Here is a 21,890-nt window from a genome sequence, read left to right on the forward strand (position 1 = left end):
TAATTTCTGAGAAAGATCTATTTACAACTTTTGTTCATTTTTCCTTTCAAGTTCTCAGAGGATTTTTTTTTTTTTTTTGCCTGATTAGAAGGAATTTTTATATATTTAAGGTTAACCTTTTGGCCTTTGAGATTGGATGTGCTTTACCAGTCTGAGATATGTCTGTTAACTTTCTTCATGATGTCTCTCATTGAATCAAAATCCTTAATTTCATATGATCAAATCTGTCCATATTTTTGCCTATGGATATGCCTTTAGAGTTTTACAAATTCCCCCCAATCCCTGAATTCCCCTATATTATCATTTTTATGCTTTATTATTTCCATTTCAAATTTAGGTATCAAACCCATTGGATCTCCAGCTTTATATGTAGTGTTAGGGAACAATTGCAATCTTATTTTCCTCTATATAGGGAGTCAGTTTTCCCAGCAAAATTCATTAAATACTCCATTCCTTCTGCATTGATATGTGGTGATTACTTACTATATACTGAGTTCTTATACATACGTGGGTTTATTTTCATTTTTATTTTTTTAAGATTTTATTTTTAAGTAACCTCTATGCCCAATGTGGGGCTCGAACCCACAACCCCGAGATCAAGAGTTGTATTCTTTTTTAATTTTTTTAAAAATTTTTTTTAACGTTTATTTATTTTTGAGATAGAGAGAGAGAGACAGAGCATGAATGGGGGAGGGTCAGAGAGAGGGAGACACAGAATCTGAAACAGGCTCCAGGCTCCAAGCTGTCAGCACAGAGCCTGACGCGGGGCTCGAACCCACGGACCGCGAGATCATGACCTGAGCCGAAGTCGGCCGCCCAACCGACTGAGCCACCCAGGCGCCCCTCTTTTTTAATTTTTTAAAAATGTTTTATTTATTTTTGAGAGAGAGAGAGAGAGAGAGAGAGAGAGAGAGAGAGAGAGAGAGAGGCAGAGAGAGAGAGGGAGAAGGGTGACACAGAATCTGAAGCAGGCTCCAGGCTCGAAGCCGTCAGCTGTCAGCACAGAGCCTGACGCGGGGCTCAAACCCACAAACTGGGAGATCATGACCTGAGCTAAAGTCAGACGCTTAACCAGCTGAGCCACCCAGGCACCCCAAGAGTTGTATTCTTAATGTTCTACCAACTGAACCTCCCAGGCGCCCCTGGGCTTATTTTTAAAAGCATATCTATGGTGCCTGCCTGTAGCTGTTTATTTATTTGTATCTTTTCTCTTGATAAGCTCATAGGTCTCTCTTACTAATACATTTGACCCTTGAACAATGTAGGGATTAGGGGATGCCAACCCCCTGAGCAGTGGAAATCCGAGAACAATTTTTGACTTGCCCAAAACTTAACTACAAATAGCCTACTGTTGGCTAGAAGGCTTCCTGATAACCCAAACAGTCGATTAACACATTTTTTTGTACGTTACATGTATTATATACTATATCCTTACAATAAAATAAGCTGGGCAAAAAGAAAATGTTACTAAGAAAATCATAAGGAAAATACACTTACAGTATTGTATTTACAGAAAAAAATCTGCATTTAAGTGGACCCACACATTTCAATTCTGTGCTGTTCAAGTGTTAATTGTACATATTTTCAAAGAACCAAATTTTGCTTTTACTGATTCTCTGTATTTCTTTTGTCATCTATTTCATGGAAAATTTTATGCTTATTTTGGGGCACCTGGCTGGCTCAGTCAGTGGAGCGTGCAACTTTTGATCTTGGGGTCCTGTTCAAGCCCCACAGTGGGTACAGAGACTACTTAAAAATACAATCTTGACAAAAATTTTACTTTTATTTCTTGTTTCTTTAAGTCTGCTCAATTGCTGGCTCTCCGACTTCTTGAGCTAAATGTTTATTCATTTATTTTAAAGTCTATTTATTTTGAGAGAGAGAGAGATTGATTGATTGATGTGGGAGGACCGGAGAGGGGGAGAAAGAGAGAGAATCCCAAGCAGGCTCCGCACCGTCAGCACAGAGCCCGACTAGGGGCTCTGTCCCATTAACTGTGAGATCATGACCTGAGCTGAAACCAAGAGTTGGACGCTTAACTGACTAAGCCACCCAGGCACCCCTGTTTACTCATTTAAATCTTTCTTGTCCTGTGGTAAATGTAACTAAAGCTATATATTTATATCTCCAACCACTGTTTTAACAATGCCATTCAGAGTTTGACATGTAATGCTTTCATTGTCATTTAGTTCTAAATATTATTATATTTATATATATAAATATATATATAGTATATATATATATATAATGAAATATAAATATATATATATTGTATATATATATAAAACCCAAGAGTGTTAAAATAGTAGGTTATTGTTTCCAAACATATGAGATTTTTAATCATCATTTTGTGATTTTTTTTTTTTTTTTTTAGAAGCTTCTCCCTGGTCTTTGCACGTAACCCTGTCTATCTCAGAACCAGCACAGGGCATCAAATACTTGCTGCCAGGTCTTTGATGCAGCCAGGAAAGGTACTCTGTTTTTTAAAAAAGTATGTATGTATTTATTTCATTCATGGTGGGGGAGGGGCAGAGAGAGAGGGAGATGAAATCCTGAGCAGGCTCCACACTGTCAGCGCAGAGCCCGACTCAGGGCTCGAACCCACGAACCATGAGATGGTGACCTGAGCCAAAATCAAGAGTTGGACGCTTTACCCACTGAGCCACCCAGGCCCCTTAAGGTACTCTATTTTTAAAGGCATATGTTTTGTTTTTATTTTTGTTCTGTAAATAGGTTAGACAAAAGGAGAATTGGAAAGGTGTAGAGGTACGTCACATAGTCAAACCCTAAGAAGGTCAAAGGGGCAGCTGGGACTTAGAATAACTGCAACCAAGGACTTGAAAAACCACCCAAACTCTCACCATCCTTTTCTCTGCTTCTGTCTGATTATCAATTTCATTCTCTTTCACTGCATGTGCACCCTAGAAAGACCAGCTCTGCTCGCTCTGAAATTCAAAAACTCCTGGGAAAGGTGCTGATTGGCTGGCCATCTGGGTCAGTTTCCACCCCAGACCAATCCAATGTGGCCAGAAGGATGGGGTCCATAAGAGTCTGGCACCTTCCATGACATCACATTGTTGGAATGTGATAAAAGAGATGTCCTTCCTTCCTTCCTTCCTTCCTTCCTTCCTTCCCTCCCATTCTCTCTCCCTCTTTTTCTTTCTTTTCTTTCTCTTTCTTTCCTCTTTCTCTTTCTCCTCTCTCATTCTTTTTTTTCCTTCCTTCTTTCCTTGAATTCAATTTATCTAAAAACAAAACCAAAACAGTTCCCCCATTCCACACCCCCCCCCATTATAATTGTTATTGATCAGAGAACATTGTGTGAATCCTATTCTTTGGTGTTTATTAAAGTTTCCTTCCTTGGCTTCGTACACAGGAAACATTTTGTAAACATCCCACACGTGCTCAAAAGTGCCTATGTGCCCATATGTGTGTACCCTCTGATTTGGGTTGTAGAGTTCTATATAATCCAAGCTTTCCAATTTTGCGTTTTCAATCTTCTAGAACTCTGCCTTTTTGTCATAGTTGCTTCTGCGGGTCAGAAATCTAGGAGCAGCTTGGCTGGGTGGTTCTGGTTCATAATCTCTCATCAGGTTGCAAAGATGTTAGCCAGGGCTACAGTATCTGAAGACCTGACTGGGGGTGAAGGATCTGCTTCCAAGATTGTCCATTCAGTGGCCAATGGCGGGAGGCCTCAGTTTTTTCCTGGCTGCTGTTAAGAAGGGCTGAGTTCCTCGCTACATGGACCTCGCCATGGGGCTCCTTGAGTGTCCTCATGACGTGACAGATGCCTTTTCCTAGAACAAGTGGTTCAAGAGTGTGAGAGAAAGGAAGAACCCATGGTGCCTTTATGACCTAGTCCTGAAGTCATACACCATCCCTTCCATTACAGTCTATTTATAAGCAGTGAGTCAGTACATTCAGCCCACGCTCAAGGAAAGAATTAATCACCTTTTCAAAAGAGGCTTATCAAAGAATTTATGTACATATTTTATAACCACCCCATGTACTAATATTCTCTCCTAATGTTTTGAAGATGGTTGCTTTAAATTCTCTTCTTTTTAGGTTTATTTTTGAGAGAGAATGAATGAGCAGGGAGGGGCAGAGAGAGAGAGGGAGACAGAGGATCCAAAGCAGGCTCTGGGCTGACACTAGTGAGCCCAATGGAGGGCTTGAACTCATAAACCATGAGATCATGACCTGAGCTGAAGTCAGATGCTCAACTGACTGAGCCACCCGGGTGCCCGTGTTATTTTACATTCTTGTTCATTTTGCTTCATGTGATATAAATTTGGTATCATTTTCTGGATGTGTGCATTCCTTTACAATTTTTTTTAATGTTTATTTATTTTTTTTGAGAGAGAGAGACGGAGCATGAGCAGGGGAGGAGCAGAGAGAGAGAGACACACACACAGAATCCGAAACAGGCTCCAGGTTCCGAGCTGTCAGCACACAGCCCGACGCGGGGCTCGAACTCACGAACCGTAAGATCATGACCTGAGCCGAAGTCAGATGCTGGACCGACTGAGCCACCCAGGCGCCCCCACTGTGTGTCCCTTTTTATTTTTTTTAAATTTTTTTAACGTTTATTTATTTTTGAGACAGACAGAGACAGAGCATGAACGGGGGAGGGTCAGAGAGAGAGGGAGACACAGAATCTGAAACAGGCTCCAGGCTCTGAGCCATCAGCACAGAGCCTGACGCGGGGCTTGAACTCACGAACCACGAGATCATGACCTGAGCCGAAGTCGGACACTTAACCCACTGAGCCACCCAGGCGCCCCTGTGTGTCCCTTTTTAAATGGAAGATGTACCCCTCCAGTATCTGGTATTTTGGTCCATGCACCCTTGGACCCTTGTTCTCTTGTCTTTGGGGACGTCCGTGCCTTTTGGGGATGTCGTACCTCTCTGTGACTTACGGAGAGAGGCTTGGATAAAGCCAGGCATAGAGCCCCAGGCACCACACAGTCACCACTGATCCCTGTCCTCTCTTCCCGGTTTGTTGCTGGGCCACCCAGCAAAGCCTCCAGCCAAGGATTCACCCTTGACTCTTAGAAGCAGAGCTGCAGGCGGGAAGGTGCCCTGTGGGACGCTATCCCCCCCTGGTGGCCAGAGGAAGAAATGGGGAGAAGTGAGCATCTGAAAGAATCTGGTCAGTGTGCACCTGATTCACTATTTCACACCTGTTTTCATTATCGGGGCGCCGCTGGGGTACCCTGATGTTACCCCACCAACACCCGCAACCCCAACTATTGCTCCCAGCTTCTGTCACACAGAGGCGGTGGGGTGTCAATGACCGTCCCAATCGATGTGGAGAAGAAGCAAGAGAAAGACTTAAAAGGGGCACGTGGGTGACACAGTCGGTTGAGCGAGTGACGTCAGCTCAGGTCATGATCTCGCAGTTCATGAGTTCGGGCCCCACATCAGGCTCCCTCCCATCAGGGCAGAGCCTGCTTCAGATCCTCTGTCCCCTTCCCTCTGTCCCTCCCCCGCTCACACGCTCGCTCGCTCTCTCAAAAATACATAAATATTAAAAAAAAAAGGAAAAAAAGAGAAAGACTTAAAAGATCTTTTCCATATTACTCAGCCTTAACAAAGAATGAGATCTTGCCATCTGTGATGACATAGACGGACCTAGACAGCATCATGCTAATCGAAATGAGTTAGAGAAAGATAAATACCACATGATTTCACTTATACGTGGGATCTAAAACAAAACAAAACAAAACACAACAAAAAACCAAGAGCAGAAAAAGACCCAGAGAGGGGCGCCTGGGTGGCTCAGTCGGTTAAACGGCCGACTTCAGCTCAGGTCATGATCTCGAAGTTCACGGGTTTGAGCCCCGCATCAGGCTCTGTGCTGACAACTCAGAGCCTGGAGCCTGCTCCGGATTCCGTGTCTCCCTCTCTCTGCGCCCCTCCCCTGCTTGTGCTCTCTGTCTCAAAAAGAAACATTAAAATAATAATAAAATAAAAATTAAAAATCTCTTCCGTTCTATCCTCCCACTGCTGTATCAATCAGGTCGTTGTATCCCCAGGCTGGTGCCCAAATCCCCCAAACAACCACCCCACACACCCTAGCTGGTCTTCCTTGGAACTCTCAAGGTTTCTAGGAGTGTTTCTCAAATCCAAGCTGCTCTCTGCTTCTATAGCTTCTCTGGCGTTTACCTGGTGGACAGGGGCCCATGCTAGATTGCCTTTTCCTGCGGAATCAGGGATTCTTCCACCCCCTTCTTTCCCCCAAGTCTCTATAAAAGAATGTCGGTAGATTAGGTCATACCCTCAAATGCCCTCTGGAGTAGATAGACTGGCTGGCTAAGGGTGAGTGAAGCTGGCTAAGGGTGAGGCAATAGGGAACGGCAGAGCCTGGGGTGAATTGCAGTGTGCATGTACATGCTTTATCCGTTGAAGGTAGCGATGCTCCTTGCCAGGCAGGAATGTGGACAGCTGTCATCATGAAGCCAGAAAGGCAGAGTCAGTGGAAAATCTCCCCATTTATTTAAATTTTTTTTTCAACGTTTATTTATTTTTGGGACAGAGAGAGACAGAGCATGAACAGGGGAGGGGCAGAGAGAGAGGGAGACACAGAATGGGAAACAGGCTCCAGGCTCTGAGCCATCAGCCCAGAGCCCGACGCGGGGCTCGAACTCACGGACCGCGAGATCGTGACCTGGCTGAAGTCGGACGCTTAACCGACTGCGCCACCCAGGCGCCCCTCCCCATTTATTTAAAATGTCTGAGGGTTGGGGCGCCTGGGTGGCGCAGTCGGTTAAGCGTCCGACTTCAGCCAGGTCACGATCTCGCGGTCCGTGAGTTCGAGCCCCGCGTCGGGCTCTGGGCTGATGGCTCAGAGCCTGGAGCCTGTTTCCCATTCTGTGTCTCCCTCTCTCTCTGCCCCTCCCCTGTTCATGCTCTGTCTCTCTCTGTCCCAAAAATAAATAAACGTTGAAAAATAAAATAAAATAAAATGTCTGAGGGTTGAATTCAGCTGGGGGTTGCAGTTTGCCACCCTGGCATTTTTTTAATGTTTATTTATTTTTGAGACAGAGAGAGAGAGAGAGAGAGAGAGAGAGAGAGAGAGAGAGAAGGGCAGAGAGAGAAGGGCAGAGAGAGAAGGAGACACAGACTCCGAAGCAGGCTTCAGGCTCTGAGCTGTCAGCACAGAGCTCGACACGGGGCTCGAACCCATGAACCGTGAGGTCATGACCTGAGCTGAAGTCGGATGCTTAACCGACTGAGCCACCCAGGCACCCCTGCCACCCCCTGGCTTTTTAAATCCAAAAGGTTCTTTTCAGATTTAACACGCCAGGAGTCCTGGAGTCTAGAGTATTCCCCTAAGTGACCTGCCAGGGTGAGAACTTCCTCAAAAATGGAAACGAGGCTTGTCTGGCATAACCTGCTCTCAACAAGCCCACACTGGAGCCTTGTCCAGTTTGCCAGCCTGCACTTCTTAGAATATGCTTGTCCCTCTTTTGGAAAGTCAGAACAACATTTGCCCAGTCAGGTGGGGCCTCACCCGTTCTTAAAAATTCCTCAAAGATTACAAACACTGGGAGGCCTTGGAACTTAACCAGCGAGGCCCTTGTTGATTTTAGAGGTTTTTTTTTTTAATTCTATTTTTTAAAAATAAGCCTCACCTCATTGTATAGTTTCTCCCAAACCCTCTTGTTACAGTACTCCATCATCACTTAAACAACGTTTGTTCGGACTCTAACATTCAGACCGGGTGTGGACCTCTTGTCTCATATCCCCTTCCTCAACCCACGCCAAATCCACACGAAATCCTACCATAGTTGCGTGATCTTAGGCAAATCACCCAAACTCTCTGCACCTCAGTATTCCCTCCTACAAAATGGGACAGTTGAACTGAGTGGTCACTAGGTTTACTTCTATAGCTAAGATTTTAGGTTAGGGATCTCTTTGGCAATTGGCTAAAAACTGTAGACCCTTGTAACACCTGACTGGCTCAGCCGGTAAGGCATAGGACTCTGGATCTCAGGATTGTGAGTTTGAGACCCACGTTGGGGATAGAGATTATTTAAAAAATTTTTTTTTAACATTTAAAATGTTAAAAACATTTTAGAAACAGAGCATGAACAGGGGAGGGTCAGAGAGAGGGAGACACAGAATCTGAAACAGGCTCCAGGCTCCGAGCCGTCAGCACAGAGCCCAATGCGGGGCTCGAACTCACAGACAGTGAGATCGTGACCTGAGCCGGAGTCGGCCGCTTAACTGACTGAGCCACCCAGGCGCCCCAAGCTAGAGATTATTTAAAAAACACAACTGTGGACTCTTATTTCAGAAAAAAAATGATCACATGGCTCACACTGGTTTACCTTGGTGTGTTTCCCAAGACCACCATTCCATTTTCTTTCAGGACACATTTCTCCCCACTCCAACTATTTGGTTCTAGATGGGCTACCAATAAAATTACCCCCTCCCCCAACTCTGTGCAGAAAAGTGGGCACATGAAGTCCTTTCCTGTTTTTTGTTTCTCTTCTTTCAAATGGAACCAGATGGGAAGAATTCTTTTCCTCTTTGGTAGAAAGTCAAAGGTAAGAGTCCAGATCTGCCTGGGGCCATTTTCCTGCTGGGCAGAGAAAGCCCTTCCCTGTCGGCCAGGGAGAGAAAGAGTCTCAGAGGTTGGGGGGATTTGGGAGAAGGGGAGAGAGCGATTTCCTGGCATTTCAGTCCTGGATCCAGTTGTTCCTGAAGCCCATTCCTACCTATTCCATCATTTGGTTCAGTGAGTTTGAGTTGACTCACCAGAATTTACAGCAAAATGAGTCCAGGTTAGTATAGATACAACCTTATCCTCTTTTATACCATTGACCCTTATTTTTCAATACTGTCCCATTCCTTGTCCTCATTGTCCTGACAAAAGTCTAACTTCTTTAATTTTTTAAACCTTTTTTTTTTTAAGTTTACTTATTTAATTTTGAGAGAGCACAGAAAGGGCAGAGAGATGGGGGGGGGGGGTGGGTAGAATCCCAAGTAGGCTCCCCACTGTCAGCCCAGAGCCCGACAGGGGGCTGGAACTGAGAACCATGAGATCATGGCCTGCACTGAAATCAAGAGTCCCACGCTTAATGGACGGAGCCACCAGGCGCCCCAAGTCTAACTTCTTCTAAAGCACCTTGACAACGCATGGTCCAACTCCTCACACAAGTGCTCAACTGGTTTTGCCGGAATTAAACAGAATTTTAGTCATTTTCTTACATGTACTCTTGTTATCACCCTCCTTCCCGTAAGACTATATGTTTTGGAGAACAAGGACGCTGATCTCTATTTTTTAAAAATTCTGAAAAGCCCTCTGCCCACAGTAGGCACTCACAACACGCTGGAGATTGCGAGGACAGTCGTGGCCCCATCGTGAGAGGAACCCGCTGACCTGATGCACCGGAACGTCCTTCAACACGCCAGAATGCTGACAGACTGAGTCACGCAGGCGACGAGGTCACATGGCAAGAGAGACCCTTCCGCCCGGAGTCCTAGGGGTCCGGCCTGGAAGCAGCGCGTACACGGGACGCCCCACAGCATCCCCGTTCCCTTGGGAATTTCAGCCAGCCACGGCTGAAGAGGACAGCAGCTTCTGGAACTTTCCCGGTGAAACGGAACACCTGCCTGAAGAGCCTACAGCCTGACAGCAGGGGCTGCGGCCACTGTCTGTTCGGTCACACAGGGGTCCCCGCCCGGAGGCCCCGGGAAGCTCCCGGGATTACACCAGGGAGCCGAGCACACACAGCACACCCAGACGTACAGCAGGGGCCTCGTCGGAGGGCAAGCAGCATCTTACTAATTTACTCACCCGCTTACTTACGCAAGTGCAATTTTTCAAAAGCACTTCCTCAAGCAATGGCTACTCAAAGCACATGTACTGTCGTGGGTGTAGGCGGGGAGCTGGGGACGGATGTGCGAGGGCGGGCTACCACCGGGGAAGCGTTTGGACTCCTGCAAGGAAGGGTCCCTGAAGCCCTGGAACCCCCGGCTCGGCTCCGGCGCGGGGAGGGGAGGGGAGGGGAGGGGAGGGGAGGGGAGGGGTAGGGGAGAGGAGAGGAGAGGAGAGGAGAGGAGAGGAGGGGAGGGGAGGGGAGGGGAGGGGAGGGGAGGGGAGGGGAGGGGAGGGGAGGGGAGGGGAGGGGTAGGGGAGAGGAGAGGAGGGGAGGGGAGGGGAGGGGAGGGGAGGGGAGGGGAGGGGAGGGGAGGGGAGGGGAGGGGTAGGGGAGAGGAGAGGAGGGGAGGGGGAGGGGAGGGGGAGGGGAGGGGGAGGGGAGAGGAGGGGAGGGGAAGGGAGGGGAGGGGAGGGGAGGGGAGAAAGCAGCGGGGCTGCGTGGCCGCTAGGGGGCGCCGGGGAAGAGGGGACGCCTCAACTTCGGGCGACGCCTTTTCCTCGCCGCATCTCCCTGGGCAGAGGGGGGAGCCACCTCCTCGGGGACCAAGGCGCGGGCCCCTGGGGACGGAGGCGGAACAGACCCGCACCGCCCAGTCTCGTGCTGTGGGCATTTCCGCCACCAGGAAAGGCCGGGGCAGCTCTGTCCCTGCGGGTGAGCTCCGGCAGCCCCGGGGACGTCTGGGCTTCATTAGGATTCTCAGCTGGGCCTCTGTCCTGGCCGGTTCTCCAGTCCCCGGGCCAGCTCTGTGTCCCGCTCTGGCACCGAGGGGATCGGGTGCGAGTGGGGAAGGAGGGGTGGGGAAGGAGGGGTGGGGAAGGAGGGGTGGGGAAGGAGGGGTGGGGAAGGAGGGGTGGGGAAGGAGTGGGGGAGAAGGACCCACTTCCCCCTACAATGAGCGTGTTGTCTCCGCTACAGGCAGCGGGAGACGCGCTTATGGTCAGGAGCCACCTCAGTTTTTCCAGGTGAGTGGGTGTCCAGGAAGTGCCCCCGGAGTCGCCTCCAGCAGAGTGAGTCACTTACTGGGAAAACGGCAAAAGAATCTATTCACCGAGACCGCAGAGACATTTTGCCCAGCACTTGGAAGCATGTCTTTTTCCGACGCCGCCTCGGTGTCGTCTGTCACTGGCAAGGGGACCCACCGCAGGGGCCAAGGAAAGGATTCCTGGCCGTCAAAGAGCCCTTTGGGCAGCAGAGCGTGGCTGGGATGGTGTCCGCCCCGGGGGGACTCCCCTGCACTTAGAAAGGTCAGTGGAGACGCAATCCCTCATTAAATCCTCAACTCCACCCCGCCTTCTACATCAGTAGAACCCATCGCCTTCTTTTTTTCCTCTACACCCAACGTGGGGCTCGAACTCACAACCCCGAGATCCACAAACGTATGCTTCACCAACAGAACCAGACAGGCACCCACCCCCATTGCTTTTTTTTTTTTTTTTTTTTTTTTACTGTTTATTTTTGAGAGAGAAAGAGACACAGGGTATGATCAGGGAAGAGAGAGAGTGAGGGAGATAGAGAGAGAGAGATAATCCGAAGCAGGCTCCAGCCTCTGAGCTGTCAGCACAGAGCCCAACACGGGGCTGGAATCCATGAACCATGAGATCATGACCTGAGCCGAAGTCGGAAGTTTAACTGACCTAGCCACCCAGGCGCCCATGCCATTACCTCCTCTGCTGGGTACAGAGCCTCTGCTGGGTCACCCCAAAAAGAATCCCTGTACCCAAGAGCAGCACTCTGTTCCCGCCTCCTTTCAGCTCCTGGAAACTATTTATCTTCTGTTGCCATGGGTTTCTGATTCTGGACATTTCATACGGATGGAACCATACAATATGTGGCCTTTTGGGGCTGGCTTCTTTCATTTATTTTCAAGGCTTGTGCGTGTGGTAGCACATATTATTACTTTATTTCTTTTTGTTGGTGAATGGTATTCCATTGTGTGGATATACTACTTTGTTTATCCATTCATTAGTCAAGGGACATCTGGGTTGTTTCCATTTTTTTTTTTTTTTTGGCTGTTAGGAGTAATGCTGTCGTGCACATCAGTATGCACGTTTTTGTATGAACGTATGTTTTCATTTCTCTTGGGTATGACCTTAGGAGTAGATTTGCTGGGTCATATAATAACTCTATGCTTAAGCTTTTGGGGAACTTCCAGACTGTTTTCCAAAGTGGTTGCACCATTTTATTTGCCCACATTCTAATGTCTGAGAGTTCCAATTTCTTCACATCCTCACTAACACTTTTTATTGTCCGTCTTTTTGGTGATAGCCACCCTAGTTGGTGCAAAGTGGCATCTCACTGCGGTTTGGGTTTGCAGTTCTCCAGTGGCTGATGATGTTGAACATCTTTTCGTGTGCCTGTTGGCCATGTGGAGGTCTTCTTTGGAGAAATATCAACTGATTCAAATCCTTTGCCCACATGCCAGTTGGGTTGTCTTTTTGTTGTTGAGTTATAAGCGTTCTTTATATCCTGGGGCATCTGGGTGGCTCAGTCGGTTGAACATCCCCCCCCCTCCCATGTTTACTTATTTTTGAGAGAGAGAAAGAGCACAAGTGGGGGAGGGGCACAGAGAGAGAGGGAGACACACGGAATCCAAAGCAGGCTCCAGGCTCTGAGCTGTCAGCACAGAGCCCGACGCGGGGCTCGAACCCATGAACTGAGAGATCATGCCCTGAGTCAAAGTTGGACGCTTAACCGACTGAGCCACCCAGGTGCCCCTGAGCCTCCTACTCTATCTCAGCTCAGCTCTTGATCTCAGGGTTGTGAATTTGAGCCCTGCGTTGGGCTCCATGATGGGCTTGGAGCCTACTTAAAAAAAAAAAAAGAAAGAAAGAAAGAAAAAAAAGAGTTCTTTATATTTTGGATATTAGACTGCTATCAGGCATGCGATTTGCAAATATTTTCTCCCATTCAGTAGGTTTTTCACTTTAAGAACTATTTTATTTTTGGGGCGCCTGGGTGGCGCAGTCGGTTAAGCGTCCGACTTCAGCCAGGTCACGATCTCGCGGTCCGTGAGTTCGAGCCCCGCGTCGGGCTCTGGGCTGATGGCTCAGAGCCTGGAGCCTGTTTCCGATTCTGTGTCTCCCTCTCTCTCTGCCCCTCCCCCGTTCATGCTCTGTCTCTCTCTGTCCCCCCAAAAAAATAAATAAACGTTGAAAAAAAAATTTAAAAAAGAACTATTTTATTTTTAATTAATTACCACATTCAATGTGGGGCTCAAACTCACAACCTCGAGATCAAGAGTCACACGCTCCACCGACTGAGCCAGCCAGGCGTCACTTTTTTGTTAGTGTCTTTTGAAGTACAAAAGTTTCTGGTTTTGATAAAGCCCAATTTCTGTTTTTTCTTTTGTTGCTTGTGCTTTGTCATACATGAGAAACCATTGTTTAATCCAAGTTCACAAAAATTTACTACTGTTTTCTTCTAAAGAGTTTTATCATTTTAGCTCTTATGTTTAGATTTTGATCCATTTTTAATTTTTTTTAAGTTTATTTATTTTGAGAGAAAGAGCGTGAGCTCAAGCAGGGGAGGCGCAGAGAGAGAGAGGGAGGAAGAATGTCAAGCAGGCTCCATGCTGTCAGTGCAGAGCCTGATGCAGGGCTCGAACTCACAAACTGTGAGGTCATGACCTGATCCAAAACCAAGAGTCAGATGCCCAACTGACTGAGCCACTCGGGCGCCTCATGGATGTCCTTTTTTTCCCTTATGGCTGAATAATATTCCATTGTGTATACACAACATATCTTTATCCATTCATCCGTTGACAAACGTTTAGGTTGTTTCCACGTCTTGGCTATTGTGAATAATGCTGCAGTGACCATGGGGGTGTGGGTATCTCTTTGAGATACTGATTTCATTTCCTTTGGATGAATACTCAGAAATGGAATTGCTGGATCATAGGGTAGCTCTATGTTAAAATTGTCGAGACTCCTCCCCACTGGTTTTCACAGTGGCTGCGCAATTTACATTCTCATCAATAGTGCACTGGTGTCTTCTCCTCTCGTAAGGGATCAATCCTGTCGAATTAGAGTCCTACCCTTATAACCTCATTCAACCTAATTACTTCCTAGAGGCCCATCTCCAAGCTATACTGAGGGTTGAAGCTTCAACATGTGAATTTTGGGAGACACCAGCATTCAGTCCCTAATATCCCCTCTTTCTTTTTACTTTTGTAATGTGGCCACTAGAACATTTAAAATTACATACACTGTTCACATTTTATTTCTAATGGCAACACCAGTCCTCTCTCTCTCTCTCTCAAAATAAATAAATAAACTTAAAAAAAAAAATGAGAACCCATTATAGCGGGCTGAATGCTGGCCCTCCCCCCAAATATATTCATGTGTGAAACCTGTAAATGTGACCTTATTTGGAAAAAGGAGCTTTAGAGATATAATTAAGCTAAGGATCTTGAGATGAGATCATCCTGGATTTTCTGGGCGAGCACTATTTCTAATGACAGGTGTCCTTTTAAGGACCCACAGAGCAGACACAGAGGAGGAGGAGAAAGCAACATGGCCATGGAGACGGAGATTGGAGGCACACAGCCACCAGCACTTTGCCTGAATGCGTTGCTTTGACTCTTAGCTCGTCTCTCTTGGCTTTTCCACTGTCTCAGATGAGCAACCTGGTGGCCTCCCAGGTGATGACTTACGCCAAATTATGCCTGAAGGCACCAGAAGCTGGAAGAGGCAAAGAAAGATGAGTCTTTGGAGGAAGCATGGCCTTGCCAACACCTTGATTTCAGATTTCTGGCCTCCAGGACTGGGAGAGAAGAAATTTGTCTTAAGCCACCAAGCTTATGGCAATTTTGTTATAGCAACTCCAGGAAATAAATACCAGAAGTATCATTTATAATTTTAGGACAAAGAATTGTTATCGGATCCCTCAAGAAGTCCATGGACTTCTTTCCACTACACGTGTGTTGCTTGAAAGAGATGTCCTAAGAATCAAGATCAAATGGACTCTTGTTTATGATGCTCTGTCTAGTTCTCGGTATTAGCTTGTGTTGGATCAGTGGTTGCTTTTGGGTGGAGAGGCTCCACAGGGAGGAGACGCGAGGGAATTTCCTCGGGTGATAGAAATGTTTCTCCTCTCGATGGTGGTGTAAGTGGATGATGTTAACTAAGTGTTCACATTTGTCAAAACCGACTAAGTTGCTCTTGTAAGGTCTGAACATTTTCCTTCACGTACATTATACCTTAATTTAAAAAGTAAAAAGTCTGGGGCACCTGGATGGCTCAGTTGGAGGAGCATGCAGCTCTTGATCTCAGGGTTGTGAGTTCAGGCCCCATGTCGAACATAGATCTTACATACATACACACATACATACATACATACAAACATACATAGAGGGGCCCCTGGGTGGCTCAGTTAAGTGTTTGACTCTCGATTTTGGATCAGGTCATGATCTAATGGTTTGTGGAATCGAGCCCCACGTGTTGGGCTCTGTGTTGAGGTCGAGGAGCCTGCTTGGAATTTTCCTTCTCTCTTCCCCCCCTTCCCTCCCCCCCAACCCCACTTCCTGTGCATGTGCGCGCTCTCTCAAAATAAACTTACAGAAAAAGTAGCTTGCTTCACATGTGGGTCCTGACTTTCTTTTGTTTTTCCTAGAGTTTTTCTTTCATTGGCCCCCCTTTTCTTATTGAGGTGGAGAATGAAGATCATACTCTGATTAATACTCACCGTTGATTTGAATCCACTTTCTCCCTGAAAGAGTCTTCATGTGACTCTTTGACTTCCTGCTCCAGTTGAACCACCAATTTACCGGTCTCTGGACAGCTGCCAGTCTGGGATTCCCGCTCCCCCCCCCCCCCCCATATTGTCTTCCTCCATTGATTTCAGTTTCCTTCTCCTAAATTCCCCTTTCATTTTGCTACAGTGTGTCCCTGGATTTTTTTTTTCCCAGAAAAATCATGTGTGGAGTCAATGTTGGGTTCTTCTGCATCTGAAAAATTTTTTATTCGATCTTTCGGCTGGGCATACAATTCGAGGGTCAAAACAACATTTCCTGAGACTTTAGACGGCATTGTTTCAATTATATTCTAGAATCCGATACTGCGGATGAGAAGTTTAAGCCTAGTTGGATATTTATCTTGCAGGTGACCTGATTCTGTCTCTCCAGAAACTTTTAGCATGTTTTTCTCTATCCTTAGAGAGCTATAATATCATCAGGCTGTGTCTAGGGGTTTTACTGGGTTTGGGGTTTGTTTCAGTCTGAAGATTCAGGCCTTTCTTCAGCTTATGGATATTTTCTTCTATTTTTTCCATTCTGTTTCCTTTCTTCTCCTTCCCTGGAACTTCCACATGGGCTGCCTCTCCTGTCCCTTATTTTTCCTCTTTCCTGGTACCTCTTAATTTGCTGGTCTTCTCAGTGCCCGGAATATCCCCAGCAGCCAGCCCCAAGGCCTCCTGTCACTCAAGAGACTTCTTCTCCGGCCGATCACATCCACCCCCACAGCTATACCTCTCCCTCCCTGTCCTGTATTTTGTGTCCACACATACCTTCTGCACAACTCTCCTGAGCTTCAGCCCCAGACTTCCTTGCACCTGCTCCATTCACACAGGTGTCTCACAGTTAACTTAAAATCTTTTTTTAAATGTTTTATCATTATCTTTAAAAAGTTTATTTATTTATTTTGAGAGAAAGAGCAGGAGCAGGGCAGAGGCAGGGAGGGAGAGAGAGAGAGAGAGAGAGAGAGAGAGAGAGAGAGAGAGAGAGAATCCCAAGCAGGCTCTGCAATGTCAGCACAGAGCCCCCATGCAGGGCTGGAACTCACGAACCATGAGATCATGCCCTGAGCCTAAACCAAGAGTTGGATGCTTAACCGACTGAGGCACCCAGGCGCCCCAGACACCTTAAAATCTTAACCACAATCGGGGCACCTGGCTGGCTCAGTCGGTACAGCAGGTGACTTTTGATCTCGAGGTTGGGAGTTTGAGCCCCACTTTGGGCATAGAGATCACTATCAATCGATAAATTAAAAAGGAAAACAAATCTTAACTGCAATCACTTTCTCCACCTGTAAGGAAAAAACACTCTTGTGTGGCTCCTCTAGTGTCACTACTCCACCATTAACTCCGGACACTTTTGGTCACCCGATGTGTGTGTGTCTGTGGGGGTGGGGGGACCCCACCCTGAACAATTCTGCGACACCAGCCGGATATCCCACAATTAACTCAGTTCCGACACTGTCTAACCGGAGATGGCATCAGATCCCACAGGTTAGGGACTCAGTCCCAAGAGACTGGCCCCTCCCCAAACACCAATCGCCGGTCACAAGTCCAGATTGTTACCCGTGATTCTGACCCTTTGGTTTATTTTTATTTTTTTAAATTTTTTTTAACGTTTATTTATTTTTGAGACAGAGAGAGACCGAGCATGAACGGGGGAGGGGCAGAGAGGGAGGGAGACACAGAATCGGAAGCAGGCTCCAGGCTCTGAGCCATCAGCCCAGAGCCCGACGCGGGGCTCGAACCCACGGACGGTGAGATTGTGACCTGAGCTGAAGTCGGACGCTTAACCGACCAAGCCACCCAGGCGTCCCCTGACTCTTCGGTTTAAATCGGAGGTTCCCACGACCCCTTCCTCAAGGGACCCCTCCCACGACCTCTTCCTAGTGTGGCTCACAGAACTCAGGGAAACAGTGTATTTGCTGGATCACCGGTTTATCACAAAGGATAAAGGAACAGCCAGCTGCAGAGATACACAGGTGAGGTGTCTGGGCGTCTGTCCGTGTGGAGTTCGGACCTCACCACCCTCCTGTCTCTTGGATACGTTCTTGTTCACTAACCCATCCTTTTGGAGGGTCTTTGTGGAGGCTTCGTTGCATAGGCACTCGATTAAATCGTTGGCCGTAGGTGACTCAACTCAGTCACCATCCCTTCTCCCTTCCCCAGAGGTGGGCAAGTGGGACTCAAAGTTTGAACTCTCTCCTTCTTTAGGTTTGAACTTGGCTACCAGCCTTCTGATCCCCAGGGGATTTCCATAAGTCACTCATTAACATAAACTTGTGTGATGGAAAGCCTCTTGCCATGAATAACAAAGGGAAACTTGATTGCTCTCATTTCTTAGGAAATTCCAAGGGTTTTAGGAGCTAGATGCCAGAACCCGTGAGAACCAAACGTGTACTCTTATCAGAAACCACTGTGCCACACGACCCCTTCACCAGCTCTCTTCGTATCCTTTGTCTCCTGTGTCAGTAAATGGCTTCACCAGCCGACCAGGCTCTCAGACACTGCCAGGCCCCGGGTTCTGCCCACTGGGTCTCTGGAGTGTCTCCTACACTTGTGCCTGTCCCTGTCCTTCCAAGCCACGGGGCTGGCTTGTTTCCTGCCTTTGTTCTGTTTTCTTTTTTTTTTTTTTTTAACGTTCATTTATTTTTGAGACAGAGAGACAGAGTATGAACAGGGGAGGGTCAGAGAGAGAGGGAGACAGACAAACCCCGAGATCACGACCTGAGCTGAAGTCAGATGCCTAACGGACTGAGCCACCCAGGCACCCCTTTGCCCTTGCCCTTTATAATTACCTCCCAGGGCACTCAGCTTCTCTGTCCCACTATGTTGATTGTCCTCACTTTTGTGTGAATGAGAGAAAATGTGAGGAAAGAGTGAGGAAGAGAGGGAATCGGGGGTGGGGCAGGGCGGGAAAGACAGAAAAAAAGAACGGAGACTGCAGGCATAGGTCATCTCCCAAAGGATAAAGGCTGCCGATTAATCTTTGATCAAGAGACTTGCTTTTATGCTGCTGAAGTTACATTGAAGGACAGATTTAAAGGGGAAAAGAAGTCAGCAAAGGATGGCCTGCTTGCTGTGGGGGCAATGCAGGGGTGGGGGGGGCACGGAAGAGGGGGAGGGGCTCCCCAGCCCACTCTGTGCAGAGCTGGCCAGGAGGAGCACCCCCATCTCAAAGACCCCCTCATCTCCCCCAGTGTGAATAGTACCTGCTGAGACCAGGGGCCCCAGTCCCAGAAGCCCCACAGACAGTGAGAACAGGTCACCTCCCAGGATTACAGCAAAACCTGGATTGGTTCTAGAGGGGGAGGAATGGGAAAGAGAGGGAGAGAGATTTATTTTAAGGACCAGGTTGCTAAGTATGAAAGCTGTAGGGCCGGCTGGGAATCTGGGCAGAAAGTGGTGCTGCAGAATTTCCTTTCCCAGAAAACCTCAGTTTTCGCTCTTGGATCCTATCCTTTACTGGAAGTCAGCGCGTCCACAAAGCACCTTCACGGCCACACCTCGGTTCATGTTTGATTAAATAAGGGGGTACTACGGCCTAGCTAAATTGACACATAAAACTTAAGCACCGTGGACACAATGACGAAACTGAGACCCAAAGAGATGATCAAGGCGGGCAGCCTTTTTTTAAAAAAAAATTTTTTTTTTTAACGTTTATTTATTTTTGAGACAGAGAGAGACAGAGCATGAACAGGGGAGGGGCAGAGAGAGAGGGAGACACAGAATCCGAAACAGGCTCCAGGCTCTGAGCTGTCGGCACAGAGCCTGACGCGGGGCTCGAACTCACGGACTGCGAGATCATGACCTGAGCCGAAGTCGGACGCTTAACCGACCAAGCCACCCAGGCGCCCCAGCCTTTTTTTTTTTTTTTTAATGTTTATTTTTATTTTGAGAGAGACAGAGAGAGAGAGAGAGAGAGAGAGCCAGCCACTGTCAGTGCAGAGCCTGAGTCAGGGCTTGAACTCATGAACTGAGAGATCATGACCTGAGCTGAAACCAAGAGTCGGATGCTTCACCGACTGAGCCACCTGGGTGCCCCCACTCTTTTCTTTTTTTAAAGTAAGGTCGAGGCCCAATATGGGGCTTGAACTCACAACCCCAAGATCAAGAGTTGCATGCTCTAGACAGAGCCAACCAGGTGCTTCCAAGGAAAACAGCTTTTATACTTTCTAGAGAAACAACATCCTGTGAGAAATCGACAGGGTAAAAACGAACAAAGCAACAACTCCAAACCCCTTATGTTTAGAAGCTTCAATTAATAAGGAACTCTAGGGGCGCCTGGGTGGCCTGGTTGGTCAAGCATCTGGCTCTTCATTTTGGCTCAGGCCACGATCTCATGGATCGTGAGATCGAGCCCTCCATCAGGCTCCGTGCTGACGGCATGGGGCCTAATTGGGATTCTCTCTCTCCCTTTCTCTCTCTTAAAAAACAAAAATGGAATTCTAAACAGAATTTGGCCTGGGATGGTAAATTAGTAAAAGTAAAAAGGTCTGTGTATGTGGACTTCAGCTCTGCATTCCCCTTCTCTGATGGTACAGACGTCTGTCTACCTCCTTGTGGAGCGAAGTACCTTTCACACGGGAGATTGTTTCTTTCATCTGGAGGTGAAGGGGAGTCAGGGTGTTGTTCCCGCACGGACTGTTCCTTAAGTAACTTAAATTCAAAATAACCAATATGCCATTGTGGCTGGTCTGGGGGCGGCCAGCCCAGGGCCACTGCAGTCGGGAAGATGGGAAACAGAACGACCACATTTTGTGTTGTTTATATCCCAAGAGAGCAGAGAATCCTGCGGAGTGGGAAACAGCGCTGCCTTCACATGACTCACCATTTTGAATGGACGTCTGGCGGTTTCCTGAGGTTTAGCTACTGTTGATTTGAACACTGGTTAGAGTTGGTTTCGCACAAGTCCTGATGCTCTCCTATGACCAGTGCTGTCCAACCAGGGGTGAGATAATGATGGAATGGGGACTCAGAGATTTTTTTAGGGGGGGTGTTAAATTTTTTCTGTTCAAATCCCCTTCTCCTGTTTTACCCATTCCACAGCCCCTCCCCTCTGGCAACCACCAGTTTGTTCTCTGTATTTATGGGTCTCTCTCCTTTTCTTTTTTTCTTCCTTCCTTCCCTTTCTTCCTTCCTTTCTTTCTCTGTTTCCTTCCCGCCTTCCTTGTTTTGTTTTTTTTTAGGTTTCTTTCTTTCTTTCTTTCTTCCTTCCTTCCTTCCCTCCCTTCCCTACTTCTTTCCTTCTTATTTGTTTTTTTTAGGTTCCACATATAAGTTAAATCCCATGGTATTTGGCTTTCTCTGACTTATTTCATTGAGCATTATACTCTCTAGGTCTATCCATGTTGTTGCAAATGGCAAGATCTTCTTTTTTATGGCCGAGTAATATTCCATTATGCACACACCCCATCTTCTTTACCCACTCATCTGTCAGCGGACGCTTGGGTTGTTTCCATATCTTGGCTATTGTGAATAATGCTGCAGTAAAATAGGCGTGCATATATCCTTTTGAGTTAGTGTTTTCGCATTCTTTGGGCAAATATAGGAGTATGTCATTACTGGATCACAGAGGAATTCTATTTTCCACTCTTTGAGGCACCTCCATACTGTTTTCCACAGTGGCTGCACCAGTTTGCATTCCCACCGATAGTACATGAGGGTTCCTCTGTCTCCACATTCTTGCTAACACTTGTTCCTTGTCTTTTTTTTAAATTTTAGCCATTCTGACAGGTGTGAGGTGACATCGCTGTGGTTTTGACTTGCATTTCCCTGATGTTGAGCATCTTTTCATGTGTCTGTTGGTGATCTCTATGTTTTCTTTGGGAAAATGTCTATTCAGGTCCTCTGCCTGTGGTTTTAGTCAGATTATTTGTGTCTTCGGTGCTGAGTTGTAGAAGTTATTTATCTATTTTGGTTATACGTAGTAATATAAATATAATTATATATTAATAACATTAACATTGATATATATTAATAACATATCAATAACATCAACATACATGTTAACCCTTCATAGGGTATATCATCTGTGAATATCTTCTCCCATTTCGTTGGTTGCGTTTTCATTTTGTTGATAGTTTTCCTTGGCCGTGCAAAAGCTTTTTTATTTTGGTGTCGTCAGTGTTCAGATTTTAACCCGAATAGGCAGGAGAGAAAAATAGGGATGCCATGACGCCATCTTGGGCAACACTGCTGGATTAGCCTCTGTGAGGTCATGACGCAGTAGGAAACGACTCCCAAATCTCAGCGGTGCAGACAAGTGTG

General features: G+C 47.0%; 1 protein-coding gene and 1 long non-coding RNA gene across 2 annotated transcripts; one reads left to right on the forward strand and one right to left on the reverse strand.

Annotated features, from left to right (window-relative positions):
- Positions 1 to 3,326: 3,326 nt before the first annotated feature.
- LOC125168579 (uncharacterized) lies at positions 3,327 to 9,598 on the reverse strand. The gene is made up of 2 exons (XR_007153208.1): positions 9,335 to 9,598; positions 3,327 to 3,797 (listed from the first exon to the last, which is right to left on the reverse strand). It is a non-coding gene; the product is annotated as an uncharacterized LOC125168579 (long non-coding RNA).
- A 312-nt stretch (positions 9,599 to 9,910) lies between these two features.
- On the forward strand, positions 9,911 to 15,102 carry LOC125167481 (uncharacterized). Its single transcript, XM_047861634.1, has 4 exons — positions 9,911 to 9,998; positions 10,359 to 10,544; positions 10,809 to 11,137; positions 14,366 to 15,102. Exons 1-4 carry the CDS (start codon positions 9,911 to 9,913, stop codon positions 14,468 to 14,470), a joined length of 708 nt encoding a protein of 235 aa, XP_047717590.1. The 3' UTR covers positions 14,471 to 15,102.
- Positions 15,103 to 21,890: the final 6,788 nt, after the last annotated feature.

Source organism: Prionailurus viverrinus, chromosome B3 (assembly GCF_022837055.1).
Source record: "Prionailurus viverrinus isolate Anna chromosome B3, UM_Priviv_1.0, whole genome shotgun sequence".
Classification (NCBI taxonomy): Eukaryota; Metazoa; Chordata; class Mammalia; order Carnivora; family Felidae; genus Prionailurus; species Prionailurus viverrinus.

Excerpts from the sequence above, each read along its gene's own strand:
- LOC125167481 (XM_047861634.1), top strand. The coding sequence starts at position 9,911 with ATGTGCGAGGGCGGGCTACCACCGGGGAAGCGTTTGGACTCCTGCAAG. Across the intron at positions 9,999-10,358 it reads GAACCCCCGGCTCGGCTCCG|GGGACGCCTCAACTTCGGGC; the intron begins GCGCGGGGAGGG and ends GCCGGGGAAGAG. Across the intron at positions 10,545-10,808 it reads GGGCAGCTCTGTCCCTGCGG|GCAGCGGGAGACGCGCTTAT; the intron begins GTGAGCTCCGGC and ends TCTCCGCTACAG.